This window comes from Pecten maximus, chromosome 3, assembly GCF_902652985.1.
Source record: "Pecten maximus chromosome 3, xPecMax1.1, whole genome shotgun sequence".
In the NCBI taxonomy this organism is placed as follows: Eukaryota; Metazoa; Mollusca; class Bivalvia; order Pectinida; family Pectinidae; genus Pecten; species Pecten maximus.
The window spans coordinates 2,277,589-2,302,028 of NC_047017.1; the positions used below are offsets into that span (position 1 = coordinate 2,277,589).

Consider the following 24,440-nt stretch of genomic DNA (forward strand, 5'->3'; position numbering starts at 1 on the left):
TTTACAACACGATTGTGTTTCTCTCTTGATGCCCAACAACGCTATATATGGTATATATTAGGGTGGGGATCTCGACGGTTTCAAAAATATAACCAAGAAACTGAACTCCCTGGGGGCGGGGGAAAACCCTAGGGCCTTTATTTACAACATGATTGTGTTTATCTCTTGGTGCCCAGCGAGGCTCTATATGGTTATTGGGGTGGGGATCTCCACGGTTTCAAAAATACAAGTAGCGATAAAAACGACTTGCTTCTATTTGGCCCCAGGTGGGATAAGAGCCACAATTTATGCAAAATCTGTTCAAGGGATTTGTCTGACCATACATGTATCTGATTCAAATCCATTCAGTACTTTGTGACAAGTAGCAATTTAAAGGACTTCCCCCTATTTGGCCCGCCCTTCTCGCACCAGGGAGATCAGAGTCACTACTTATGCAAAATAATTTCCCCTTCCCCCCAAGAATATTTCTGACCGAATTTGGTTTCTTTAAAATCCATTCAGTTTTAACAGTAACAATACCGGAAAATTCATTCATTCATTCATTCAATTCTTTATTTCCTCCAAAAAAATGAAGAGGACAATGAAGAAGAAAATGAATTAAGTGTAGATAAACATTTGAAAATTAGAAGGTGCAGACATACATTGACGTATATATTAGATCATTAATAATATGTATTATTAATGAGAAGCCATAGAAATGAGTGATTTGAAAATTTAACAAACATACAACATTTACTGAAAGGTCGTATTCAGAAAAATGAGGCAATATTTAGAAAAGGATATAACGGACAGTTCATCATACTGAAATGCTGCACCACTTGGGACACCCGATAAATTAAAAATTTGAACATCGCCTTCTGCTTGATCGAAGGCCGCATATACATGAACGGGATATTGACAAAATTATTTAAAACGTATCTCGCAAATTATCTATGTTTGACTCTTTACAGTCTAAAAAGACTGTAAGCAACTGCATCCCCATAAAAACTATTACAATGTGCACATAAAGCTCACAATCTAGAGGAGCTACCACATTTTAGCAACAGTTTTGCACGTTCTGTTAAAACTAAAGTACTGTTTTGAAAAGGACTAATGTCTGGATTTCTTATACATGTACATGTAATCATCAATAGAAACGTGCAAAATAATAATGATATTATATGTAATATATTACAGTTAAATGGACCATTACTGCAAAAGTCAATGTTGGAAAATAATAAGATAATACATATTATAAAATATATATAATATCAAAAAATAATATCATACAACTAAGCCTTAATTACGAAAATAAATGTGTTCACTACAGTGTTTGGTAAAAATCAGTGCAAAACAATAACATTAACAACTCAATAGGTGCTGTAAGAATGCATATGTAACTGCTTATTTCACTATTTATAATGGGGGCAGGGGTCAGCGTTTGAATAATTAGTTTGAATTTACCGTTATAGTCATTTTAATATATACATTGTTTCTAACACCCATTTTATATAAAGATTTGATATTTCACTTATTTAAAAGAAATGGCATGTTTGTTTGAGGTACAGTTAAAGTTCACAATAATAGTATCCAAATTGTCAAATTAAGTTGCAATCTCTTATGTCAAAACTTCAACAAGTCATATTGAAAAAAGCTTAATTATAGCCTAGTGTCAGGCTAAAGTACAACACTTTGATCCTTCCTTCCTTAGCTTCTCAATGATCAATAAACACGGCAGAAAGCATATATAGTCATGGAACAATAAAAATAAAGAATCTTTGTCTAAAATTTGTTCTAAAGTTCCACTCGCGAGTATATTATATCTTTCTTACTTTTTTTCCTTTTTTTAATGTACTGCTGCATGTAAATAAAACCGTGTAAAATAGCTTACACTTAAAATAAAATAGCATCAATTTAAAAGTAAATTCAAGGGGAAAATGAACAAAAAATAAAACGGAAGTACAGTTTTGTATTTTTATCATGCGGGAATATCAATAAAATCAATAGAAATTAATTATATGAACAGGAATGTCATGAAAACTATAAATCTTCATGCATTGAACAATTCTAACTTTTATTTCTCATCATGACACGATAAACAATATACGTTTGTGTACCTATAATGCAAATAGTATTGCCAAGTACCTGCGAAGAATCGCCCAGGCCTCCAGGTTGGATGCTGGTCGTCAAACAATTTAATTTAATTTTGAGAGTTGAAGTTCAGTAATCCTTTTTTTTTTTTTTTTTTCAAATTCCAGCTATGCATTGTGTATGGGTTGGTATCGGTCCCTATACAGTTACACGATGTGGATTATAATGAGAACGGCCATATTTAGTTTTAATTCACAAAAGCCTGAACTTCTACAAACAATTATAAATCTTAAAATGACATTATATACTGTTATTGGTTTTGAAAAATCATAGTTAAAACTGTATAAACATGTTTCAATTCTTTTTGTAAGAGACATATTTTTTCTACAATATTTTTATCAAGCAATGGTGAAATTATTGTTTTTTTTAAAATCGTAGAATATGAAATACTAATAACATATTGATATAATATCATTTTCAAGAGTAGGCATTATAAGGGAATTTGGGGATTTGAATATAAAAGATAAAAATTATGTTTTTTCGTTACGTATACGTGCATTAGAATACATATTGTACATGTACAGTGTGAATTAAAAAACGTGGTAAGGTAAATTTCATTTTCCATATTTCTTTTGTTGGACCATTTGTTCTTGTTGTAATTTTTATTTACATATCAGAGGAGGTTGCGTTGATGATTTTCTAACTTTTTCCAATACATGTATGTGGTAAATCCGGAAGTCATACACCGTCGACAAATCCCAATTAAAAAGTTTTCGGGAGAAATCATTGTGTCCCTAAAAGCATGAGGGAGAAATAATTTCATTACTGAAATTTCAACATTTCGTAGGATAATTTATTAATTCAGCATCAAGGTCTTTTCCTTAAAACTACGTCATAATATATCAATATTTTTGTTTCACTCTTACTCTAATTCGCGAACTAGATGAAATATAAGATTTTAAAGTTATTGTAACTTTCAAAAATATCAACCCTCCCCCAATTCAAAATGGCGGCATCCACGGCATCGATTCTATACCCACGAATTGTCAAACAGACAGGTCAAGTTTGTAATGCTGCGGTTTTGTTTCTACACGGATCAGGTAGGTACAGGTGACTTATCAAACTGATACGTTCGACAACACAGAAGGAATTAACATATACCATGATACTTGTTAGTCTAACGCAAACAAGCTAAAAAAACTGAGGCGATAATAAAATGCGAAACAACTCGTCCAACTAAATACGGAACGAAATCCATACGTTCTCAAAGTGGAAGATTTTCACTCCCGTTCTTTTGGAATGGGATGTCGGAAACATATTTGTTAAAAGTGAGATCTCTATCGCACATTTAGTAGTATTGTTTAATAAGTCATATCATTGATTCAAATAAATTCCCAAGCAATGGAAAATATCTTTTTTTCATAAAACTAACAATGTACATTGTGTTGGATTTTTACTCTTAAGATTGTGATCATATCATATAATCTGCTAATCGACATGTATAGCTATATAGACAAACAGCATGTTTAGATATTACAGCACCGACAAAAAATAATTATAATCGATTAAATACTAGAATAGACTGAAGTATATACATATGTATTATACAATACCCAATGTTAAATACTTTATGCTATAACCGCCCTCCAAAAGTTTGAGCTTCTTATAGCATATTTTAAATCTTAAGTGAACAAGTTATTAATTACACCCGAAGAAATGCTATCGTGCCTCTACCAATTTTAACCTGTCGCATAGATTTGTTCGTTGGATACACAAAGCTAGCGATCCCCTAAATGTGCGTATATAGGTATATAATAAGTTCAAAACGTACAGTGAATTAATATCGTATAACCTTTGTCACACACTTAATTGATGTGCCTTTATAAACAGGTGACATGAAAAGAACAAAAAAAAGAAAAAAGAAAAAAAATGCAAAAAATAAATAAAGTAAATAAATAGATAAAACCCCAGATACTGTACTCAGAAATGTAAACAAATACATTGTATGTACGTTTATTTGTATAAGCTTTTTAAAAATCTGAGACTATATACCGTATTTACATAAAAATGTCAATCTTTGGCTATTATTTGATATCAATTCCTTTTCGAGTGTCAATACTTTTCCACTGCACGTTCAGAAATGTTTAATGCATTAAATAACTTGAATATACAAATTAATCTAAATTTGTTACTTTTTGGTAACCAAGACTTGAATTGGCTTTGGATGTAAATGATTATGTGTTTGAAGATATGCAGGCTTTCATCAAATCCAGCAAGAGATTTTAAACATGCAAGTTGTGTCTATCTTTATATCACTATTTGCATAATAATGTAAAATTGACTTATTTCAACTTTGAATTTGTAAATGTCTATGTCATCACTTGTGTAAAATGTTTTGTTGATAGGAGATGGCTTCATAAGTTGTCATAACTTGTGCCAAATCCTTTGTGCCTAATTTGGGCAATAGATATGTTTAAAGTCAAAGTATAATTTGATGATGGAGAACATTGATTTTTTAAGTGAAGGGTCGAACAAGACCTGTACTAAAATTGGGCGTTTTCAATGATATTGAGATTGATCCCAAAATGAGAAAACGTTTGTAATATAACTCCAGTGATAACTCTTTGCCATAATCGGATTTCTTCTTGAGTACTCTGTCTACACATAAAATATTTTTTCCTTATGTAGGCGATACGGGAAACGGAGTTTCAGACTGGGTAAAAATGGCCTCCAGGGGAGAGTTCCACTTTCCTCACGCAAAGGTGCTGTACCCAACAGCTCCAATCAGGTCAGTTCGTACTTCTAGATAGCAGCTGTCACGGAGCCAGTGTCGCAATCCGGGCTCCGCTTTATCAACATTTCTTAATTTCAGAAAATTATTTGACTTAGACTTTCTGAATCGAAGGAATTTAAAGCTCCGTATTTCCAGATAAAGATTGTAAATTAAGGGATTTAAACCTGAAAGAATATTGAGGAAAATGAGGCCAGATAAAGTATCAATATAAATACCCTGACGATGGTGATGATCATTTTGCAAACACAACTTAATATTCTGGATGTACCAATTCTGGCATCCTTTCACAAAACAGGTTAACAGTAACTGCCCTGAAAAAAATAAAAAACAAACAAAAAAACAAACAAACAAAACAAAAAATAAACAAGCAAACAAACAAACAAAACGTACGTCACTGCCTCACCGAATATTCATAAATAAATAATTTAAAACCAAAACTTCATAATAAAACAAAAAACAAAAACTATTAGCTTTCAAATTTTGTTGTAAAATATATCTTATTATTCAGTGCACGTGTAAGGTGATGTACTTAACGTAAACATCATGTGAAATCATGTTTATATATGCAAATTTTAGTTTTGAATATCTGCCTGTGTGTTGGAAAAGAATTGCACCCGATACTAAATACTTGGATTTTCTGATTTCGATATGTAAATATTATTTGTAGAATTTATTTGGTTGTGGCCACACGCACTTGCATATTAGATGTTAATTAAAAAAAAAAAAAGAAAAAAAAGATATGACAAGGCCTGGGTATTGTGGAAAGCACACGATTGCCAACTAGTCAAGTGTGAGACGGCACTTCATCGACACATTTATTCAAACTGACATGGTATATCGAGCTAATTAAATATAGATGGTCATTCTCACTACGTTACATGAACGTGTAACGTAGTGAGAATGAGCATCTAGATTTTAGTTAGATTGATACTACATAGGACCGTCATCAAGAAACATTAATCTTTAACCTACCATGTCATTAACTATGAATTCGTGCTTCCAAAACATTAAACACATCACCGAATTCCTCCATCAGGACACCATTTTTTAAACACCCCTCCCTGAGCCTGTCACTTTAAAGCAGTTCACTAAATCAACACTTATTTTACGGGGAAAAAAAAAAGAAAAAAAGGAAAAGAATACTCTACGCTGTACTTGTGGCTTATTGATTTGATAGAGGATAACTTTTTTTTAAAATATCGTGTAATAGCTATACTCGCAACAGACAGCAGTACTTGATTTTAATGATGTTTGAATGTCTAAGACAGTTTTTCTATACACAACTGAGGTAGCACACTCCATAATCGTAATTGTTCTATCTTTTCATTATAGGAATATAATATCGCTTACTATTAAAAACTTATTGTCAATGTGTTAATATAGTGTTTATCAAATTTTGTGTCTAATTGTATTTATTCTGCAATATTTTTCCACATGATTTGTAAAAGAGGACAGGAGATGATATGAACTTTCAGCTTGCTTTCCAATCCTGATTGCATATATATTGTGAAACTGAAGTGTGTATTTGATGGAAAATGAAATATTGTTTAAACCATTTTCTTCGAAATGTGTCAGCTGTTTTAGTCGAATCTTGTATATCGTGTTTTTTTGGCAGACCATATACTCCAATGGGTGGCGCTATGAGTAATGTTTGGTTCGACAGGATGCAGATCTCCCCAAACGTACCGGAGCATGCGCAGTCAGTGGAAGCCATGTGTGGCACCCTCTCAGACCTCATCCAACAGGAAGTGGCCAACGCTAACTCAGTGTGAAAGAGTAACATTATGATTCAGTAGTTCCTACAAGAATGCATGTTTCCTCTCCTGATCAGAACGCTTCACGCATGCGCCTGTCGCACCCAAGTGACGCCATTCGACCCTCTTGGGCCCTGGTCAATCGGAACCCCTCGTCATTTTCTCCGAAACTAGACTCGGACCAAAGTAGTAACCATTTTGGACTACTTTCGATCACATGACACAAAAAATGGCGGCGCCCATGTTTCATTAAACGGCGAGATTCAGCGATCATCATAAATCGACATGATGTGAAAACGGTAGTTAATGGGATGTCAAAAGTTTTCCACATCACGATTGTAGTATTTCGTTATATTTCATATTTCGATCATTAGGAAGTCGCTGATTTACCTCCAAGTAAATATTTGTCTAACAATCTCAAATGGTAATGTTTTGTTTTGTCAGCGAGTGTTCGATTGTCAAGTAGGGTATTTCTGTTACTCAATACATATTAGTTCTCTAATTTTCTGAAATGATTTCGACAGATCTCACCCTTGATTCTTTTATCTTTTAATATATATATATATATTTGTCATGACAGGTCTGATATAATATATATGTACATCAATATATACAATATATACATTTGTATATGCCAAGATATCTATAAACATCATCATTCCTGCCATCTCATTATGACAGCCACATTTTTATCAATTGCAAGATTTGCAGAACATCGTGATCACCTTCAAATATGATATTTTTGTAGATATATTTCTATGTAAAAACACTGAAATTTAAGACTCATAATTTGGAGAAATTAGCATACCTGAATGTTATGATTATGATATTTCAAGTACAATTGTATTTCTTATTGATATACATCCAAATTATCACTAGCATATAAAGACTTCTACAATATCTGAATTACATGTATGCAGGAATGTTGATGTTATAAATGCATATAAATTATAATATGAAATCTAGACAAAAGTAAAATACAGAAAACTTGTAAACACGGCGGAGATAAGTTTTCATGAAAGATGTGTTCTCCTTTCTCTAACTTGAAAATCATAAAAAAAGAAGTGACAGCAGATATAGGTCTAGTCTGATTCATATTACACCAGACCCAGAATATCTGTACTGTTCCTCCACAGCTGGATTATGCACTCATACATTATATACAGGGTAATGATCATACCTGCACTTTGATAAAGTCTATTTTTGTTCAATATTAACAAACCTTTGCCAATATTATATATATATGTATATACTATTATATTATTTTCATCAGCATTATACAGAACACAACCATGTGTCATCCACAAAGGCAAATGAACCAGGATGTTTTCTTTAGGAAAGTGGTTAACATGGAGAGTTTTTTTTCCAAAAAGCAAATAAAATTCCTATTAGAACATTATTTCAAATACCGGGTAATACAAAACCCGTTAAAGAATGGTGAAATAAAATATTTTTATGTTTATTAGGTATAAAAATACATAGTTAACCCTGAAGCATATCAATTTGGTATGATTCTATTAATATATTATGATAGAGGATAAAGTTTACTAATGGTAAAATCATTATCGGGTTCTCCAACTTTTCTTCTATCATGTATGTCTCCACATATATGTCTCCAGAAATGTGTTTTTTCTTATCTTGTTGTGTTCTTTTTGTTTAAAGTTAAGGGATTTGATTTTTCTATATGATTACATCTATATACACTGTACATACCAGAAAAAATATTGATGTGATGGAAAATTGCCTCCTAGGCCGGTGAAGGAAAGCTTGGAATAGCCCTTTATGAAAACCTGAACATTGACAAGTAAACTTTTGTTGCTTCATGCTACAGCTAAAACAAAATGTGTACCAGTGTAAAAAAAAACACCAGCTAAAAGTGACTTGACATTTTAACAGTGACATTGACTGTTGACACAGTGATAATTATCTCTGGTCAGCTGAACCAAGACTGAATTTTGTTAAAAAAATAAACTTAAATCATTCATTAAAACCTGGAGTAGAAGGTCATTAACTGTTGTTGACAGATATCATATGTAATTAAATCACTGATGATATCGCAGTTCAATCACCTTTTTATTTCACTCCACAATCCAAGTGAAATATATTCTGAAGAAGTTGAATTCTAGTCTTATTTACTTTTTAATTAAAATTAAATTGAATTAGAAGATTGTTCCAAACTACACTTACTGTACTTAAAGATTTCTGTTAAGTATTCACCTATAAATAGGATTGATAATGAAATTATCATTATTATTGAGCAGTATCTATACCGAATGAGGTGTTTTCACAACTCAATACATATAAACTCTTTAATCAACACAAAAAAGGACATTTATTATAAAGTTCAACAATCTATTGCTTCTGGTAGGAGTGACTGTTAAGGAAAAGTTTGAAGTACAATGGAGTAAATGGTAAAAAAAAGTTACAGTAGTTAATTCATAAGTTGGGTATTTGGTTTGAATTGCCAAGTATGATTAAACTATTACTATTACAACTATTATTGATATCATTTTTACACTTCACAAGAAGCACCCTTTTGTACTTACTCCCAGCCCTTGACAAAGCCAAACATACTAGTATTTATTTGTCTTTTTTTCCACTACCTTTCCTAACTTCTTCTCTTTTTTCACACTTTCCTGTCCATCTTGACAATTAAGTGAAATATTTATCATAATTAATACATTAGGAATACCATTTTGATATACAATAGGCAATTCATTAGTTCATATGTGAATGATATCTTGCTATGAAAGGTTGTGGGTCATATTATGTGATGTGGAGGAATGAGGCTGTAAGATCTACCCCCCCCCCCCCCCCCCCCCCCATCTTTTTTTGTTTTGGATTGGAAGTTCAATATATGTATGCCATATATACATGGTAAAAAAAATGCTGATGTGTATTTTGATGAATATGCACTTAACAGTATATGTCAAGATAGTACATTCACATGAAGATGATGATGAGATTGTAAAAATGAAAATAAAGAATAAATTATATACATGTACAAGTAATAAATCTCTGGTCAGCTGATGTCTTATTCAATTAAAAACTTTGCTCAATAAATTAGATTCATAGTATTTTTAACAAAATGCTCAACACATTGATTTTGATGTCAAAAGATGCATGACATTTTTTAAACTTTGATGGCATGTCACTATTCATCCATTAGAATACATGTACTGCAAGTGCGTTTGTTCCTAAGCTGATTTTACTTAGGTTGGTTTGTTTGCTAGTTTTATCACCACACATATGATTCAGTCATGCAGGATCATTTTGAGGCTGGGTCTCCTTGTAGTCGTTAGTAACTACATCATTGAACACCACACAAGAGGCCCTGAACTTATGCTTGGATAGATGCCAATTGATGTCTCATAATCAATTAAAGTGTCATATTCCAGAAAACTGTAGAATTGTGAGAATTATTACACTGGTAACCCCAAAACTTTCAATTTCCTCGTGCCAGTGTTAATTTTTAAACATAATTGAGGGTTTAAATGTCGCACCAGTGAATGAAGTGCATGTGTGGTATTAAGTGAAAGTGAGGAAATTAAGTGCAAGGTATTAATGTTAAAGGAAAGGAATTTATTTTTATCCGTCTTTCGTGCTCCAACAGAGTTATCGGCCCTCACTACACATACCCAAGCATATTGACAAATGAGTGAAAAGTACAAATTAGATCCAAGCTATTATTGTTGAATCTCTTAGATAACCTCACAATCTTCAAAGTAAATGGTTCAACTGACCACTCACAACAGTTATTAATTGCCAACAGGTTTACATATCAAGCTCTACAGAAACATACAAGTGCCATGAACAAATCAAACATAAAAACTGCCAGGAAAAAACTGAGACTTGACAATACACCATAGAAATTGTAACTAACTCAGATAGAATATACCATTACATGATACAGAAGAAAAAGAACGGATATGATTTAAACATTCAGAATAATCAAGGGAATAGACAACCTTGAAAAAGAAGATTTCTTCGAAATAGAGACAAACAGGAGGACTAGAGGACACAAATACAAAAGTATGAAGCCCCAAACCAGACTGAACATCAGAACAAACTCCTTTAGTATAAGAGTAATCAATGACTGGAATAACTTGTCAGGGGAAGTGGAAGAAAGTTAGACAATTAACCAATTCAAAAATAGACTCAACAAGCATTGGAAAGACCTGCTGATAAAATTTCACCCAACTTGTGTTTAAATATCTACAAGCCAGTATATAAAAGGAAAAAGAGGACTGTGAGACAATTTTTACAAATTTAAAGTGATCTTTTTTTTGGGAAACTGTACATAAACTTTAAGAGGTGGTGAAATTGTATATAATCATAAAGAAATCCAAGGAACCACAACAATGATATATTGATGAAAAACTTTTAATCAAGGATAAGGCGCAACAAAACGTATTGATGACTTGAAATCTATCAAGGTGGTCAAGAGGTACAGTATTTTTTTATAAAGTTATATATATAGGTTTCAGAATCAAGGTTGCTACCTGTGAATTAATGTAAAATTTAAAATCATATATAAAATGTATTTCAAATACGGTATTTGATGACTCAATGATGTAATGTCTAATGTTGAAGAGTGTATTTTATTCTTACGATTATCATACTCATGCCACTTATTTTTTTACTCAAGCATCTACCAGAATTAAATCAGTCTAGCTATTATTAATGTGTATTCTCGGTGAGTTAACTAACATTTATGACATTTGGCAGACAATAGGACTTTTTAGGGATACTTTAGTTGATATAAGGAACGCATCGCTGTCGTTAAAAAAAAATGGATTTAATAAAAACAATAAGTGAATAACCTGGCTGTAGATGTTACATGTACCGGTACACACATAGTAGATCTTTACAAATACGGTTGGATCATAAATATAACACAAAACTAAAATGAAAAACATGTCAATAACATTGATATAACGCTTAGAGCAAGGGTACGTAATTTCGCACAGTACGTAAATTCGCACACCTGACATTTTTTTGCGTTTTTCCTCCAAGTGGTCGAGGGCTGTGTTTTTTTGTTTACATGTTGACTAATGCCAACCTTTAGTGGAACATTTGCCGTTTTAAGTACATATTTTCAGATTTAGTTCGTTTTGAAAACAAATTTTAACTGATACGACTCTCGTCCGATAAAATGGATACCGGATGATTAAATATTTTATTTAAAATAATCCCAATTGTTGATTGGCATGTGAATTTGCAAATATTTAAGGAAAATATCATTTGATCAGATTATAAACAAAACTTATTACAAATCCACCAAGTATAACTAATAACAGCGCTGACCTGCAGACACCCCGTCATTTTCACCGCCTTGTTTACATTACCTCCGTAGGGAGCGGTCATTATTTAAAGCAAAAATGGCGGTAAATTGACACTTTCCAATTTTACATTATTTTGTTTTTAAAGATATTTTTAATCATGGCATTGGGCTTAATCTTAGTTTAGGATGTTGTTTGTCTACAAAATGGCTGAAAACTATTTTTACCAACAAAATTAAAGAAGTTAGATGGGTGTGCGAAATTACGTTCCCGATCGTCTTCAAACCCAGCAATAAACACAAGTTAACAACAGCTCCCTTGCGCAGTGATACGTGTGCGCATATCAGGTTGCACACTTGTATGTTACGAAGCATTTGTACATCTAACGTCACAGGACCCCATTTGGTACAATTTTTACACATTTATTCAAATATAAAAAATACTCACGTGAGAATTTCAAATTAATGTTGATATTTTACTAAGACAACCTTTAGTACTTCCAGCTGCATGATCAAAAAATAAATAGTACGTGATAGCTATTTATAGATCCGCTTTTTTTGTGTTACGTAACTTCCGGTCTGGAGCATGCAGAGAGGACCCCATTTGGTACAAAGTGGTGAGACATCGATTTATTCAATTATTTCCAAAAATATTATCAATAATGTGAGCGATTGCGATGGTTATACATGTATTGTTTCTTATTACATCAGTATTTTCCCAAAATATCAGTAATTTGTGTATAAATACCATAGCTGGAAATACAAATATCTCGGCCCGTATTTCCCGTATTTTTTCCCATTGAGCTCGAGTCCACGTGGTTTCATTGAACGATATGTTTTGTAACAAATATCATAAATGTACATGTATGTACAGTGGCTTCACAACTTTTTATAAGTGGCAATACATTATACTTCTTTTAGGATGACGAAAATTGCATAAAAAATAAATAAAATTATAAATAATAGATTACTAGAAATAGAATATTGAAGCAAGGGGCACTTGTCGCTGTCAGGAGGTAGGTAGAATGGAGTCCTACTGCTGAATCTATGCTGCTATATCCAGTGAGGACATTCCTACTAGCCGTCGGGCAGCTCAGATGTATGTCTACAGGATACATATTGAACCACAGGGACGTTACAATATAATATTAAAAGTATGCATTAAATGTATAGGGGTCATATCTGATCAGTTTAAAGTTATAAACATGTTACATTGAGTATCATTGTCCCTGTGATTGAACTGTTAAAATATATAATAACAAAAACCCAAAGTTTGTTTCATGTTGGTGACTATTACTGGCAGTACCAATTATTAATTTTGCTTTCTTTTGTTTATTTTTTCCCCGGGGTAATTATTGAAATGAAATATTACAAGAAAAACCTTAAAAATGACAATTAATTCATTTTAATCAATCAATCAATTAAAACACTGTTGATGGAGAGTCAAAAAACCTTATTCAAAATTGAATATTTAAAACATGATGACATTAGCACTGTTGTGCTATTCTCGCAACATAACACCAGTAAGATTTAACAAGATATCACAGTTCATGTAAAATTCCAACAAATTAATTTGAATATAATAAGATTGATCACTTACATCACCGAGGCAGTTAGGATGAAATGAAATATATTGAATTGTTGAATAAATGTACTAGTAATTCTCACAAGTGTGACTAAAGAAATAGTTATAATACTATTGTAATGTACATATATATATAGATTATATGCTAATATAGCGAACTATAAAATTGACATAAACACTAATATAGTGTGAGTTAAGAACATTCAATCAACAGAAGTGAAATTAAAAGTTAACCATTTTGTTTCTCAACTTGCAGGGCACATTTGGCAACACCAGGATGAAGCTGATGCCTTCCTCATTTCAAATTTGCGGTACACTCTGGGTGGTTAACAAGATGCATGAAAGGACTTCTTACATAAGTAGCATGTCACCCAATATAATTCTTCCTCTATCGGAGAAACAAATTGGTGATACTTGACATATAAGCATGCCGTGTCCCTTCTGGGGTTGTACCATCCTGGTCAAGATCCTTGTCAAGTGTTGGAAATACAATGTAGCTCAATATCTGACTGAACACGAGTACTGTGACTGGTGTCCTGACTAAGAGCTGGGAATGGCTAAACATCAACATTCATGCTCTTCATGATTGAGGCAGTCCTGATGAAACCAGCAGCCACATTATGTACCATCGTATCTAACCCAAAGGATATCTTCTTCCTCATCATTACATCGATCCCTGATGTTGCAAATTTTGCATGTAAATATTTCTTCTGCAAGTTCATTGCATTTGTTCAGTAGATGAAAGATTAAATTATGAGTTAAACCATAGCCGTGTTGTTATTTGTTTGTAAAAAGGTTCTAACTAACAAAACAGAGCCTTAACTGCTCAATTCCTCCGGCAGCAATGCTAACTTAGGAAGCCACTATATCAGTCCCTAAGTGTCCTGTTACCTGTAACAATCAACAGTAATTACAAGAGAGTGACCGATCGCCATCTGCAGAGGTGTTTGTTTCCTCAACCCCACGGGTGACAGCTAGCCATTCAACCATGGCCTAGACAACAAGAATGGTCAGGTGGTAATTAAATCATTATTAAGACCAACAAAAGAGGATAAAGCAATAGTTATGTCTGTCAAAATTGTTTTACTTACAAAACCAACAGAATGCAAATCTGACAGAACAGCAGAAGAGTTCCGAGTGCCTTTGTGTACAATATAGTTATTGACTGAATTAGAAAAGGGTATTTATTAAATTAAATCCCAACATGGATTTCAGAAAATATATCTCAAAATAAATGCTTAGGATTAAAATTATCAGAGAAAAATTCTCTTTAATTTTTAATGGGTTAATGTTGTAATAGATTTTCCAAAATATTGATGATTAATGGAAATTGTTTTAATAAGAATTACCTTTACCTTTTTTCCTATGTTGAGTATTTGTCTGAATAGATATTCAATATAGTATGATATTGTGAAGATTTTTTTTTGATACTATTGGCTTACTATAAATCATTAAAACTATCAACTTCTGAAGTTCAATGTTTGTGTCAGATAAATGATTGGAAATTAATTAGGCATTTGTCTTTTATTCATTTGTTTTAGTGTTTAAATATAATAAATCAGGAGATATATATGGTAGTGTACTGTAATCAGACTCTGGTTTGTTTCTTTGTTTATAAGGGACATAACTTGTTGAACATCTACATGTATATGAAGGACACCTCTCTATAAAGGACACTTGTCCCTTAGGTGTCCTTTATACACAGGTTCGACTTGTACATTTGGTTTTCTTTTACCATTAGAATCGAGTTGTTCATTCATTAAAACTAATAATAAATAATATTATAGAATATTTGGTTGCATACTCCGGCAAGATCTTGTTCAATATAATATGTTGATCAATTTTATCACTTAGCTGGCCTGTTCATTCATGTGTTGCAGTGATGCCATAAGTAAGGACATAAAGACTGAAACAAAAGGGTGGGCTTGGCATTTCATAAATGGGTTTTTTTTCAGATAAAAAAGATGGGTCCATGAGAATAATTTGAATGGAGAAAAAAATTTGGGAGTCCCAGAGTATTTTAGGTGTTAATAATCAGCTTGATGGGAATGGGTGAATGTAAAAATAATAAATAATTCATGTCATAAATATTATTTTAATTTGTATTTATTTTTTCTTCATGATAATTGATAATGATGATTTATATCATTAAAAGGAAATGGTGAATTACTATTTCTCCAATGTACAGAGGATATTTCCCATTTATGCATGTTAAAAGTATTAGAAGGATTATTAAAAATTAAATTATTAATTGAATTATTTCTGCTTCAGTGTTCAGTGAATGCTCCTTTATGTTAAGAATTCATAGTAGAAGGGAAATAACTCTTAATAAAGGCCTTAAAAAATCCGGACTTTTCGTTGATCAAGCACCTGTGAGAGTGTATTAGAGATCAACTTCCGACATGCGCACAAATAGTTTTACTGCAATGGTGAAGCGGGGGAAGTTCGAATTGCAGGTACAGCACACTGAAAATGATTGTATGTTCACGTCATAAGGCAAGTACCTGTGTAATACGACCAACGAAGACTTTTAGGACTATAAGAAATCATTTGGAGTGATAAATGTGCCGGAAAACATTTCAAAAGTTGATATAACACTGTCGTCGAAAGGCAAAACTATGCACAAAACGGATGTTTTCCTATAACTTACCCATTTCAATATCTTGTATTAAGCAAGCTGGATCGCTGCATACCTCAAAATTGACGTTGAAATGACCGTTTATGTTTACATTATGACGCCATGAAATCTTGGGTCATGGAATGGACATGCGAGGATTTGGGAGCTATTTTATCAAATTTTGTACCAAATGGGGTCTTGTACCAAATGGGGTCCTGTGACGTTAACAATGTGAGGTATTCTTTCTTGATTTGAAATTGATTTGATGGAAATGTATTTAAATACATACCGAAAGTGTGCGAAATTACGTACCCCCACTCTACTCTTCACATATACAGTGAAATACTTAAAACCCGCATGGAATAGACTGGGCGCAGCCATGTTGTTTACCCTATCGACAGCTATAGTTCGCGGTAATTTGGTCATCGTCCGGCGAATCACCTGGACCCATCATTTTCATGTGTATTCATACACTTACCTCCGAGCCTACGTTCGCAGACGGAGGCGAGGTGTTCCGATTGGGGCCCTGGTGTAGCAATCGGAACACCTCCCCAGCTGCGAACGTAGAAAATGACGAGGGGTTCCGATTGGTAAAGCAGTTGCCTGGTACTGACCGTAGGCCGGTGGTTTTTCTCCGGGTATCCCACTCTCCTCCGCCTCCAAAATCTGACACGTCCTTAGATGACCCCGAACGTGAACAGGACGTTAAACAAAATAAACCAAACCAAGCTTTCTCAGTTTAGCATACTTAACAGCCATTAACTGAGGTAAACAGTGTTTTAAATGTCGTAATATCCATCCGTAATAAATCATTGTAACAACATTTCTTGAGAAGTATTGGAAGCATCTAGACATGTACGTTCCAGTTGGTCTCTAGTTGTGATCATCCAATTTTGAGACGGATCTAGAAATCAAAACGGCTGATAGGAATCCATCGTGGATTTTGAGTATTGATGTCTTTATCTTATTCCGAAGAATTCTTAGATAATCTAATTTATTTTCTTAAATTTCATATTTAGGTTCATCTTCGCTAGCCAAGGCTTCTGATTGCGTTACAATGTTCGTGGAGTGTAACGTAATCAGAAGCCTTAGCTAGCGAAGACGATTTAGGTTATACATGTTATCAAATGATAAGAGGGGAAGAAGGGAAAGTAGAGAAAAATATCAGTTCATAGGATCGATAAAGATCATTCAATGGTGGGTGCCAAGATCGCTCTGGGATTTTCGGCATTTAGTTACGTTTAACCATGGTAAATGTACTAGGCGCATTAGAATTAAGCATTTGATTATCTAATCATGCTGACGAATGCTCAAGTCCTGGTCAAGAATATCTGTCAATAACTAGTGCCAAATTGTAGGCCTTTTCTTTTATTTTGATGATGCCAAAATTTAATCCTGTGTGTCTGAATTCAGATTGTAAATGATTGACCACCTGGCTAATTTCGGGTTATCTATCAAATTTTAGAGTCACATTGACATTTCTTAACAGTTATTTTCAATAGGATGCACGGCCAGATTGCCTCTAGACGAGACTGGCCAGGACGAACGAAACCACACTGGGCTTGACAGGGACAGACAAAACCACACTGGGCTTGACAGGGACAGACAAAACCAGACTACTGCGCTTCACAGGGACAGACAAAACCAGACTACTGTACTTGACGGGGACGGACAAGACCAGACAACTTGGTCTGACAGGGACAGACAAAACCAGACTACTGGGCCTGACAGGGACAGACAAAACCAGACTACTGGGTCTGACAGGGACAGACAAAACCTGACAAACTGGGCCTGACAGGGACAGACAAAACCAGACTACTTGGCCTGACAGGGACAGACAAAACTAGACTATTAGGCTTGACAGGGACAGACAAAACCAGACTATTAGGCTTGACAGGGACAGACAAAAACAGACAACTAGGCTTGACAGGGACTGACAAAACCAGACTACTGGGCTTGACAGGGACAGACAATAACCAGACTACTGGGCCTGACAGGGACGGACAAAACCAGACAACTGGGCTTGACAGGGACAGACAAAACCTGACAACTGGGTCTGATAGGGACAGACAAAACCAGACTACTGGGCCTGACAGGGACAGACAAAACCAGACTACTGGGTCTGACAGGGACAGACAAAACCTGACAAACTGGGCTTGACAGGGACAGACAAAACTAGACTATTAGGCTTGACAGGGACAGACAAAACCAGACTTCTGGGCTTGACAGGGACAGATAAAACCAGACTACTGGGCCTGACAGGGACAGACAAAACCAGACAAACTGGGCTTGACAGAGACAGACAAAACCAGACAAACTGGACTTGACAGGGACAGACAAAACCAGACAAACTGGGCTTGACAAGGACAGACAAAACCAGACTATTAGGCTTGACAGGGACAGACAAAAACAGACTACTGGGCTTGACAGGGACAGACAATAACCAGACTACTGGGCCTGACAGGGACGGACAAAACCAGACAACTGGGCTTGACAGGGACAGACAAAACCAGACTACTGGGCCTGACAGGGACAGACAAAACCAGACAAACTGGGCTTGACAGGGACAGACAAAACCAGACTACTGGGCTTCACAGGGACAGACAAAACCAGACAAACTGGGCTTGACAGGGACAGACAAAACCAGACTACTGCGCTTCACAGGGACAGACAAAACCAGACTACTGTACTTGACGGGGACGGACAAGACCAGACAACTTGGTCTGACAGCGACAGACAAAACCAGACAACTGGGCCTGACAGGGACAGACAAAACCAGACAACTGGGCTTGACAGGGACAGACAAAACCAGACTACTGGGCTTGACAGGGACAGACAAAACCAGACTACTGGGCTTGACTGGGACAGACAAAACCAGACAACTGGGCTTGACAGGGACAGACAAAACCACATTGGATAAATTTTAAGCACATTTGTAGATATCTGTATACATGTACAACATACATGTATATAATAAATTTGAGCAACACTTATACCTGTATTAGCGCTTTCATGTTTCATGAATATTGAAAAATGAAAGCGCTTTTGTTTAAATCTACGTGTATTAATTTATTTTGATATGTTTCATCGGAGATTAAGAATTTATGTCATATTTTTAATTCAACATATCATCATCCTATATATACGACCCATCATCCATAACACACTGGTATACGTTTTGATATTTACAATTGTTTTATCTCCAGGTGGTTTCTCAATGGGTGGAGCCATGGCGTTGCACCTTGCCTACAGATTTAACCGTGACGTGGCAGGAGTATTCGCCCTATCATCATTTATAAATAACGGGTCGGCCCTATTCAAGGTAATTATTGCGACGTCAAACTTCGACAAAGTACCGCTGCATCTGCAAATGTTTTGAAGTTTTTGACTTTCTGAAAACTTTGTGCCAAAAGTTTTCGTAAAATGCAGATAACGACCTTCTGAAAATAAAAGCCATGTTAAAAAGAAAATGTTCTTGTTTGAATGAGCAGCAATATCAGCAATGGGATCAAGGTCAGACGAAGGACAGGCATACTTGGTCAAATTAATGACCTTCAAGTGTCACATATTTTTAAAATTTTCTAAATGACACATTTTCTTTTGAATGGCTCAGATGACAAATATCGTTGAAGTGGTCCCGTAGCTTGCTGGTATGAAGAGTAACATAATTTTATTAAATCAAATATCTCTACCCAAACAACTTTAGATAACCAATAGTAGTTCTGTTACCAGAATAAGCCTATTAACTTGGTGGTCATTAAGTAACATTAACATGACCATTTGGCGATCATATGCCAAGAAAGAGCCAATACCCCAAGTAAAGTTCCAGTGACAAGAAGTGTATGAGATGGAGCCCGGACAAACTTTTCCTTTAATATAGGACAAAAAATAAGACCATCCGAGACAAGTCTGAGTTAACGAATTCGGGATCAATGACTAAACTTCTTTTTTTAAATTCATTATAAGCGTATAATCACTATCAAATCCAGTGATCATTATCATTTGACATGTGTATATGGTTCTGTTTTAGGAGCTTGAAGCCCTTCCGGATAATTCCCAGCTACCTCCTTTGTTTTACTGTCAAGGCGAAAAGGATGACCTGGCACTTCCGGTCTGGGCTGAGAACACGTTCGCTCAACTCTCGTCTCTCGGGGTCAAAGGTACATTTACCAAATACCCAATTCACCACGAATTAAATAAAGCCGAGTTACTGTCACTTAAGACATGGATAAACGGGCTCATTCCAGAGAGCTAAATTCAGTGTAAACTATCACTGGTGCTACATACTATGTCGTGAAATGCTGATTGATTCAGATCGGAAGTAAAACAATGTTTTCATAACCACCTTCGTAAATAGTTATTCAAGATAAATCCATTAAAATGTCTTCTCTGTACTGTCATTGTTCCAGACATGTCACAGTAAGATATATATTTTTCAACATTGTTTTTAAACATCACGGGATTGGCATGCGCTGTTGTGTAATTCCGCATTGGACTATCGCACAAACAAAACCATTTGTTGTTTTAAGGTGATAACCCGATAATATAAGAGTTAATAGTCTATGAAGTGCCATTCATTATTAAACAAGAGTTACCTAAACTGTGTCAATGGGCTTATCTTGTCCAGGGCGGCCATATTGTACGGGTTGGCATCACGTGGTCATCAGTTGTCACATGACCAGAGGCTAATTATAATTTAATATGGACTTCACTGTTTAGCTATTTAACCGATATGTAAGGAATGACGGGTGAAACGCGTTTTGAAATTATCTGCAGGGCAGTTGGTTTGATAGGGATTAGTCTCCTAACATGAGTCTTTGTGCCAACATGTACATACCTATAAATATCGCCTGTTGGAACTTAGACACGTGTATTACATGTACTTATGAAATTCAATATATTTTCATTGAGGCGTTTACCAGGCGTGACGTTTCAACCTGTCATCTTTTCAAAATTTGTTTTGATCTGTCGACGATTTTGTTGAACTTCATATACACATTTGTGAGAAATATCCTGGCTACAAATAGGACGCATGTTGTAACTTATACTGTAGTTAATGCAATTTCTGTCCAGCGGAAGTACGAACCCTAGTGTTAACTTTCGTAACTGAGTAGGGAGACAACTCTTGAAGCACGTCGTTCAATACTGTATACAGTAGAGAGTATATAATAAATTATCAAATACCCTGATAATGATATGAATTTTTTAATTATTTATTTCCAATTTAACAGACCCGGGGGTCCACTTACAGAATGGATAACAAATACAACATAAGTATAAAATATCACAGTTCGCTATGAATGTAACACAGACATATATGCACAAAAGTATTGAACTAGTGGAAAAAAATATGCTGTAATCGAACTTTGAACCCAGTGAGAGACAAATAAAACATATCACAGTCTGTAGCAAGATCAAAAGTATTAAAATTACATTGAATCCTGTTTAAAACACTATACTTTCTAATATTTATGCGACTTTTCTGACAGTTAAAAGTCATTGTAGAGGACAACCATACACCAAGATCTTTCACGCACGTTTCATTCTTCAGGTTCTCTCCATTCATACTATAACTAAAATCGATACATTTCTTTTTGTTTGTAAAAATGATCTGGCAGCACTTTTTCACATTTACTTCCATTTTCCACAACTTACACCATTCATACACTCTATCTATGGCACTCTGTAACTGTTCACATTCGGACAACGTTCTTACACACTTAAAAAGCTTACTGTCGGCTGCAAACATTAGGGTATTAGAACATTTTGCAAGACTTGTTGTGAACATTTTAGGGTTTTTTTTTCACACGAACATGGATATATAGGCCTCTCGGTTTCACCTAACGTTTACTGTTCAACAGTGCCAATAGGTCGAACAAAACATAGAAACAATTCTGATGTATATACAATATTGCGTTTTGTATTCAAATTTTTATTTATGATGAATATCTCTTGAAGGCTTAATAAGAACATGGCTGATTCAGCAACACTAATCGAGTGTTTAAGGAGGGATACTTGTGACTTAGTTGGTCCATTGTCTAGGTTTCACCTCACTGGTCAAATGTTTATTTTTATTCCTGACGATTTTTTTTACCTGAGAGACTGAGTCAGCTACCACATTGCCAAAGACCAAATGATTTGTGATCTATGTACTATTATATTTGAACATTATTGATGCATATATTTTTCTACAAATTGTTGTTGTAGTTTTGTATTTAAATTTGCAGAGATTTGTTTGCGAGACACTGTTATATACTGTACAGAACAATGATCGCACAGAGGTAATTTGAGCTAGAAATATACATAGATCGCCGGGATGTGTGTTGTCAACGGTTATGAAAACACCCGTTTATGTTCTTAATCAATACCGTTTGAATTTAAATAAAATTGACAAATTGAACATGACTTTTGCAGTACCTATCCCTGCATGTCTCCCGTAGACGTCCGTGGACGTGGCAGTTTACGGAGTAAATCGTTTATTTTACATTTTTTCATCCAAGTGAAAAAATTCCCTCTCGGCATGTATATCTTTATACTAAAAACTTCAGATCTAATATACTTTTGATGTTTAAGATATCTTTCAAACATGACCAAGAAAAATTAAATAATTAATTATAATTATCTTTTTATTCATCAAACAACATGACTGCAAATTTACATTACAAATAAACAAGAAAACATGTACATAGTTGACAGACATAGAATATAAAGCATCACAATCATAATATGCCAGATTTTGGATTTGTTATTGTTGTGTTGTTGTTGTTTGTTTCTTGTTGTCTTTTACTAGATAATAGATTTATGAAGGTACAAGGCTCCTCACTGTCACAATCGCTTGTATTTGTATATTTGTTATGTGTGTCTGTATACTATGTGACGTGTTGTTACTATCTGTATGGCGTAACGGATGTTCCGTAGAGGGTGAGTGAGCGCGCACGAGCAGGAGCCATGACACTGCTCTAACAGGCCGTGTCGACGGATTTGAGGGTTTTTAACATTATACGGGCACAGACTGCAGAGATGTGAAGCCAGATGGTCAGAACCGCCTGAGTCGTATTACAGGACCAGATGCTGTCATACTGGACTTCAGTAAATAAAAACCCTGTGATGAAGACAAGGCGCAGTTTGCCGAGTTATGGAGACCCAGATAGATCTGACGACGGGTTCTCATACGTCAGTGATTGACAATACATGTACATTCATCATTCGTACGATGATAGCAGCCGTCCGTGTAGGAGGCTGTGCAGACAGACACAATAGTATTTAGTCTGTGATTTTCTTATAGGATATTGCCACACGTGTGTAGATATCAGACAGACAGACTGGTGTCCTATATCTATGACAAGAATATGCAGCTGATCTCCACCTAGTGTTTTTCTGGAACATAGGAGACATGTGCAGAGACATTTTGTTAATTGTGTGTAAGATGTGAGAGTGTGATATGAACGTTTGTAGTTATCTTGCTGTATTTTGTGTTGTGTTGTGTATATAAATTTACTATTTTTTGTACATATCCGTTATTGAGTTTTCTTTTCCCCAACTGGAGAACAACCTCGCTTGTCCCACGTTACACTCAAAATACCGCCATACTAATATCGTATACATTAAAAGTCTATTATATGAGTTAGGCAGGCAGGCTGCATTGAAAAAAAAATAAGGGGCCTCGGTGGCCAAGTGGTGAATGTATCCCGACACATAATCACTAGCCCTCCACCTCTGGGTTGCGAGTTCGACACCTACGTGGGGCAGTTGCCAGGTACTGACCGTAGACCGGTGGCTTTTCTCCGATACTCCGGCTTTCCTGCACCTCCAAAACCTGGCACGTCCTTAAATGACCCTGGCTGTTAATAGGACGTTAAACAAAAACAAACCAAACTTCATTGAAATAGAATCGGCGAAATTAAAATGTCATCAACTACATTTTGGCATCGGAGGGCCACATTTCAGGAATATAATTGAAGCTGCTGTTTGGTACATAAATTACTAGATAAGATAAGACATTGTAAAAGTTGGTCCTGCGATGCGCTCAATGTCAAAATATTTATTGAATTCGAGAAAACCCCGCAATAATTACTAGTAGTCCGATGGTGAATCTTTACGGTCATAATATCCATTGCAATTAACAAGCACATCATTTCGTAAATAAGAGTATTCATCTATGTATATTATGTCATTTAGTTAAGGTTACCTTCAGGTCGAAACAGGCCAATATGCGTCATGCTTCTCTCAATAGACAGGTTTCGGATGAGAAATATAACTATCATAACTACAGAACTAGTATAAATTAAGAAGACAAAAACCTAAACCTTTTATCAGAACTGTCATGTGGGAGATAGTAT

General features: G+C 34.8%; 1 protein-coding gene and 1 long non-coding RNA gene across 2 annotated transcripts; both read left to right on the forward strand.

Annotated features, from left to right (window-relative positions):
• Nucleotides 1–3,003: 3,003 nt before the first annotated feature.
• Nucleotides 3,004–23,614, forward strand: LOC117322937 (lysophospholipase-like protein 1). Its single transcript, XM_033877906.1, has 6 exons — nucleotides 3,004–3,170; nucleotides 4,759–4,858; nucleotides 6,480–6,632; nucleotides 15,501–15,508; nucleotides 19,308–19,423; nucleotides 20,132–23,614. The coding sequence occupies exons 1-6, from the start codon at nucleotides 3,077–3,079 to the stop codon at nucleotides 20,354–20,356; spliced, it is 696 nt and encodes a 231-aa protein (XP_033733797.1). The 5' UTR covers nucleotides 3,004–3,076; the 3' UTR covers nucleotides 20,357–23,614.
• On the forward strand, nucleotides 12,419–14,252 carry LOC117322939. The gene is made up of 2 exons (XR_004531620.1): nucleotides 12,419–12,516; nucleotides 13,741–14,252. It is a non-coding gene; the product is annotated as an uncharacterized LOC117322939 (long non-coding RNA).
• Nucleotides 23,615–24,440: the final 826 nt, after the last annotated feature.

Coding starts and splice junctions, on each gene's coding strand:
- LOC117322937 (XM_033877906.1), top strand. CDS start 3,077: ATGGCGGCATCCACGGCATCGATTCTATACCCACGAATTGTCAAACAG. Junction 3,171..4,758: donor TTTGTTTCTACACGGATCAG/GTAGGTACAGGT, acceptor TTCCTTATGTAG/GCGATACGGGAAACGGAGTT. Junction 4,859..6,479: donor TACCCAACAGCTCCAATCAG/GTCAGTTCGTAC, acceptor TTTTTTTGGCAG/ACCATATACTCCAATGGGTG.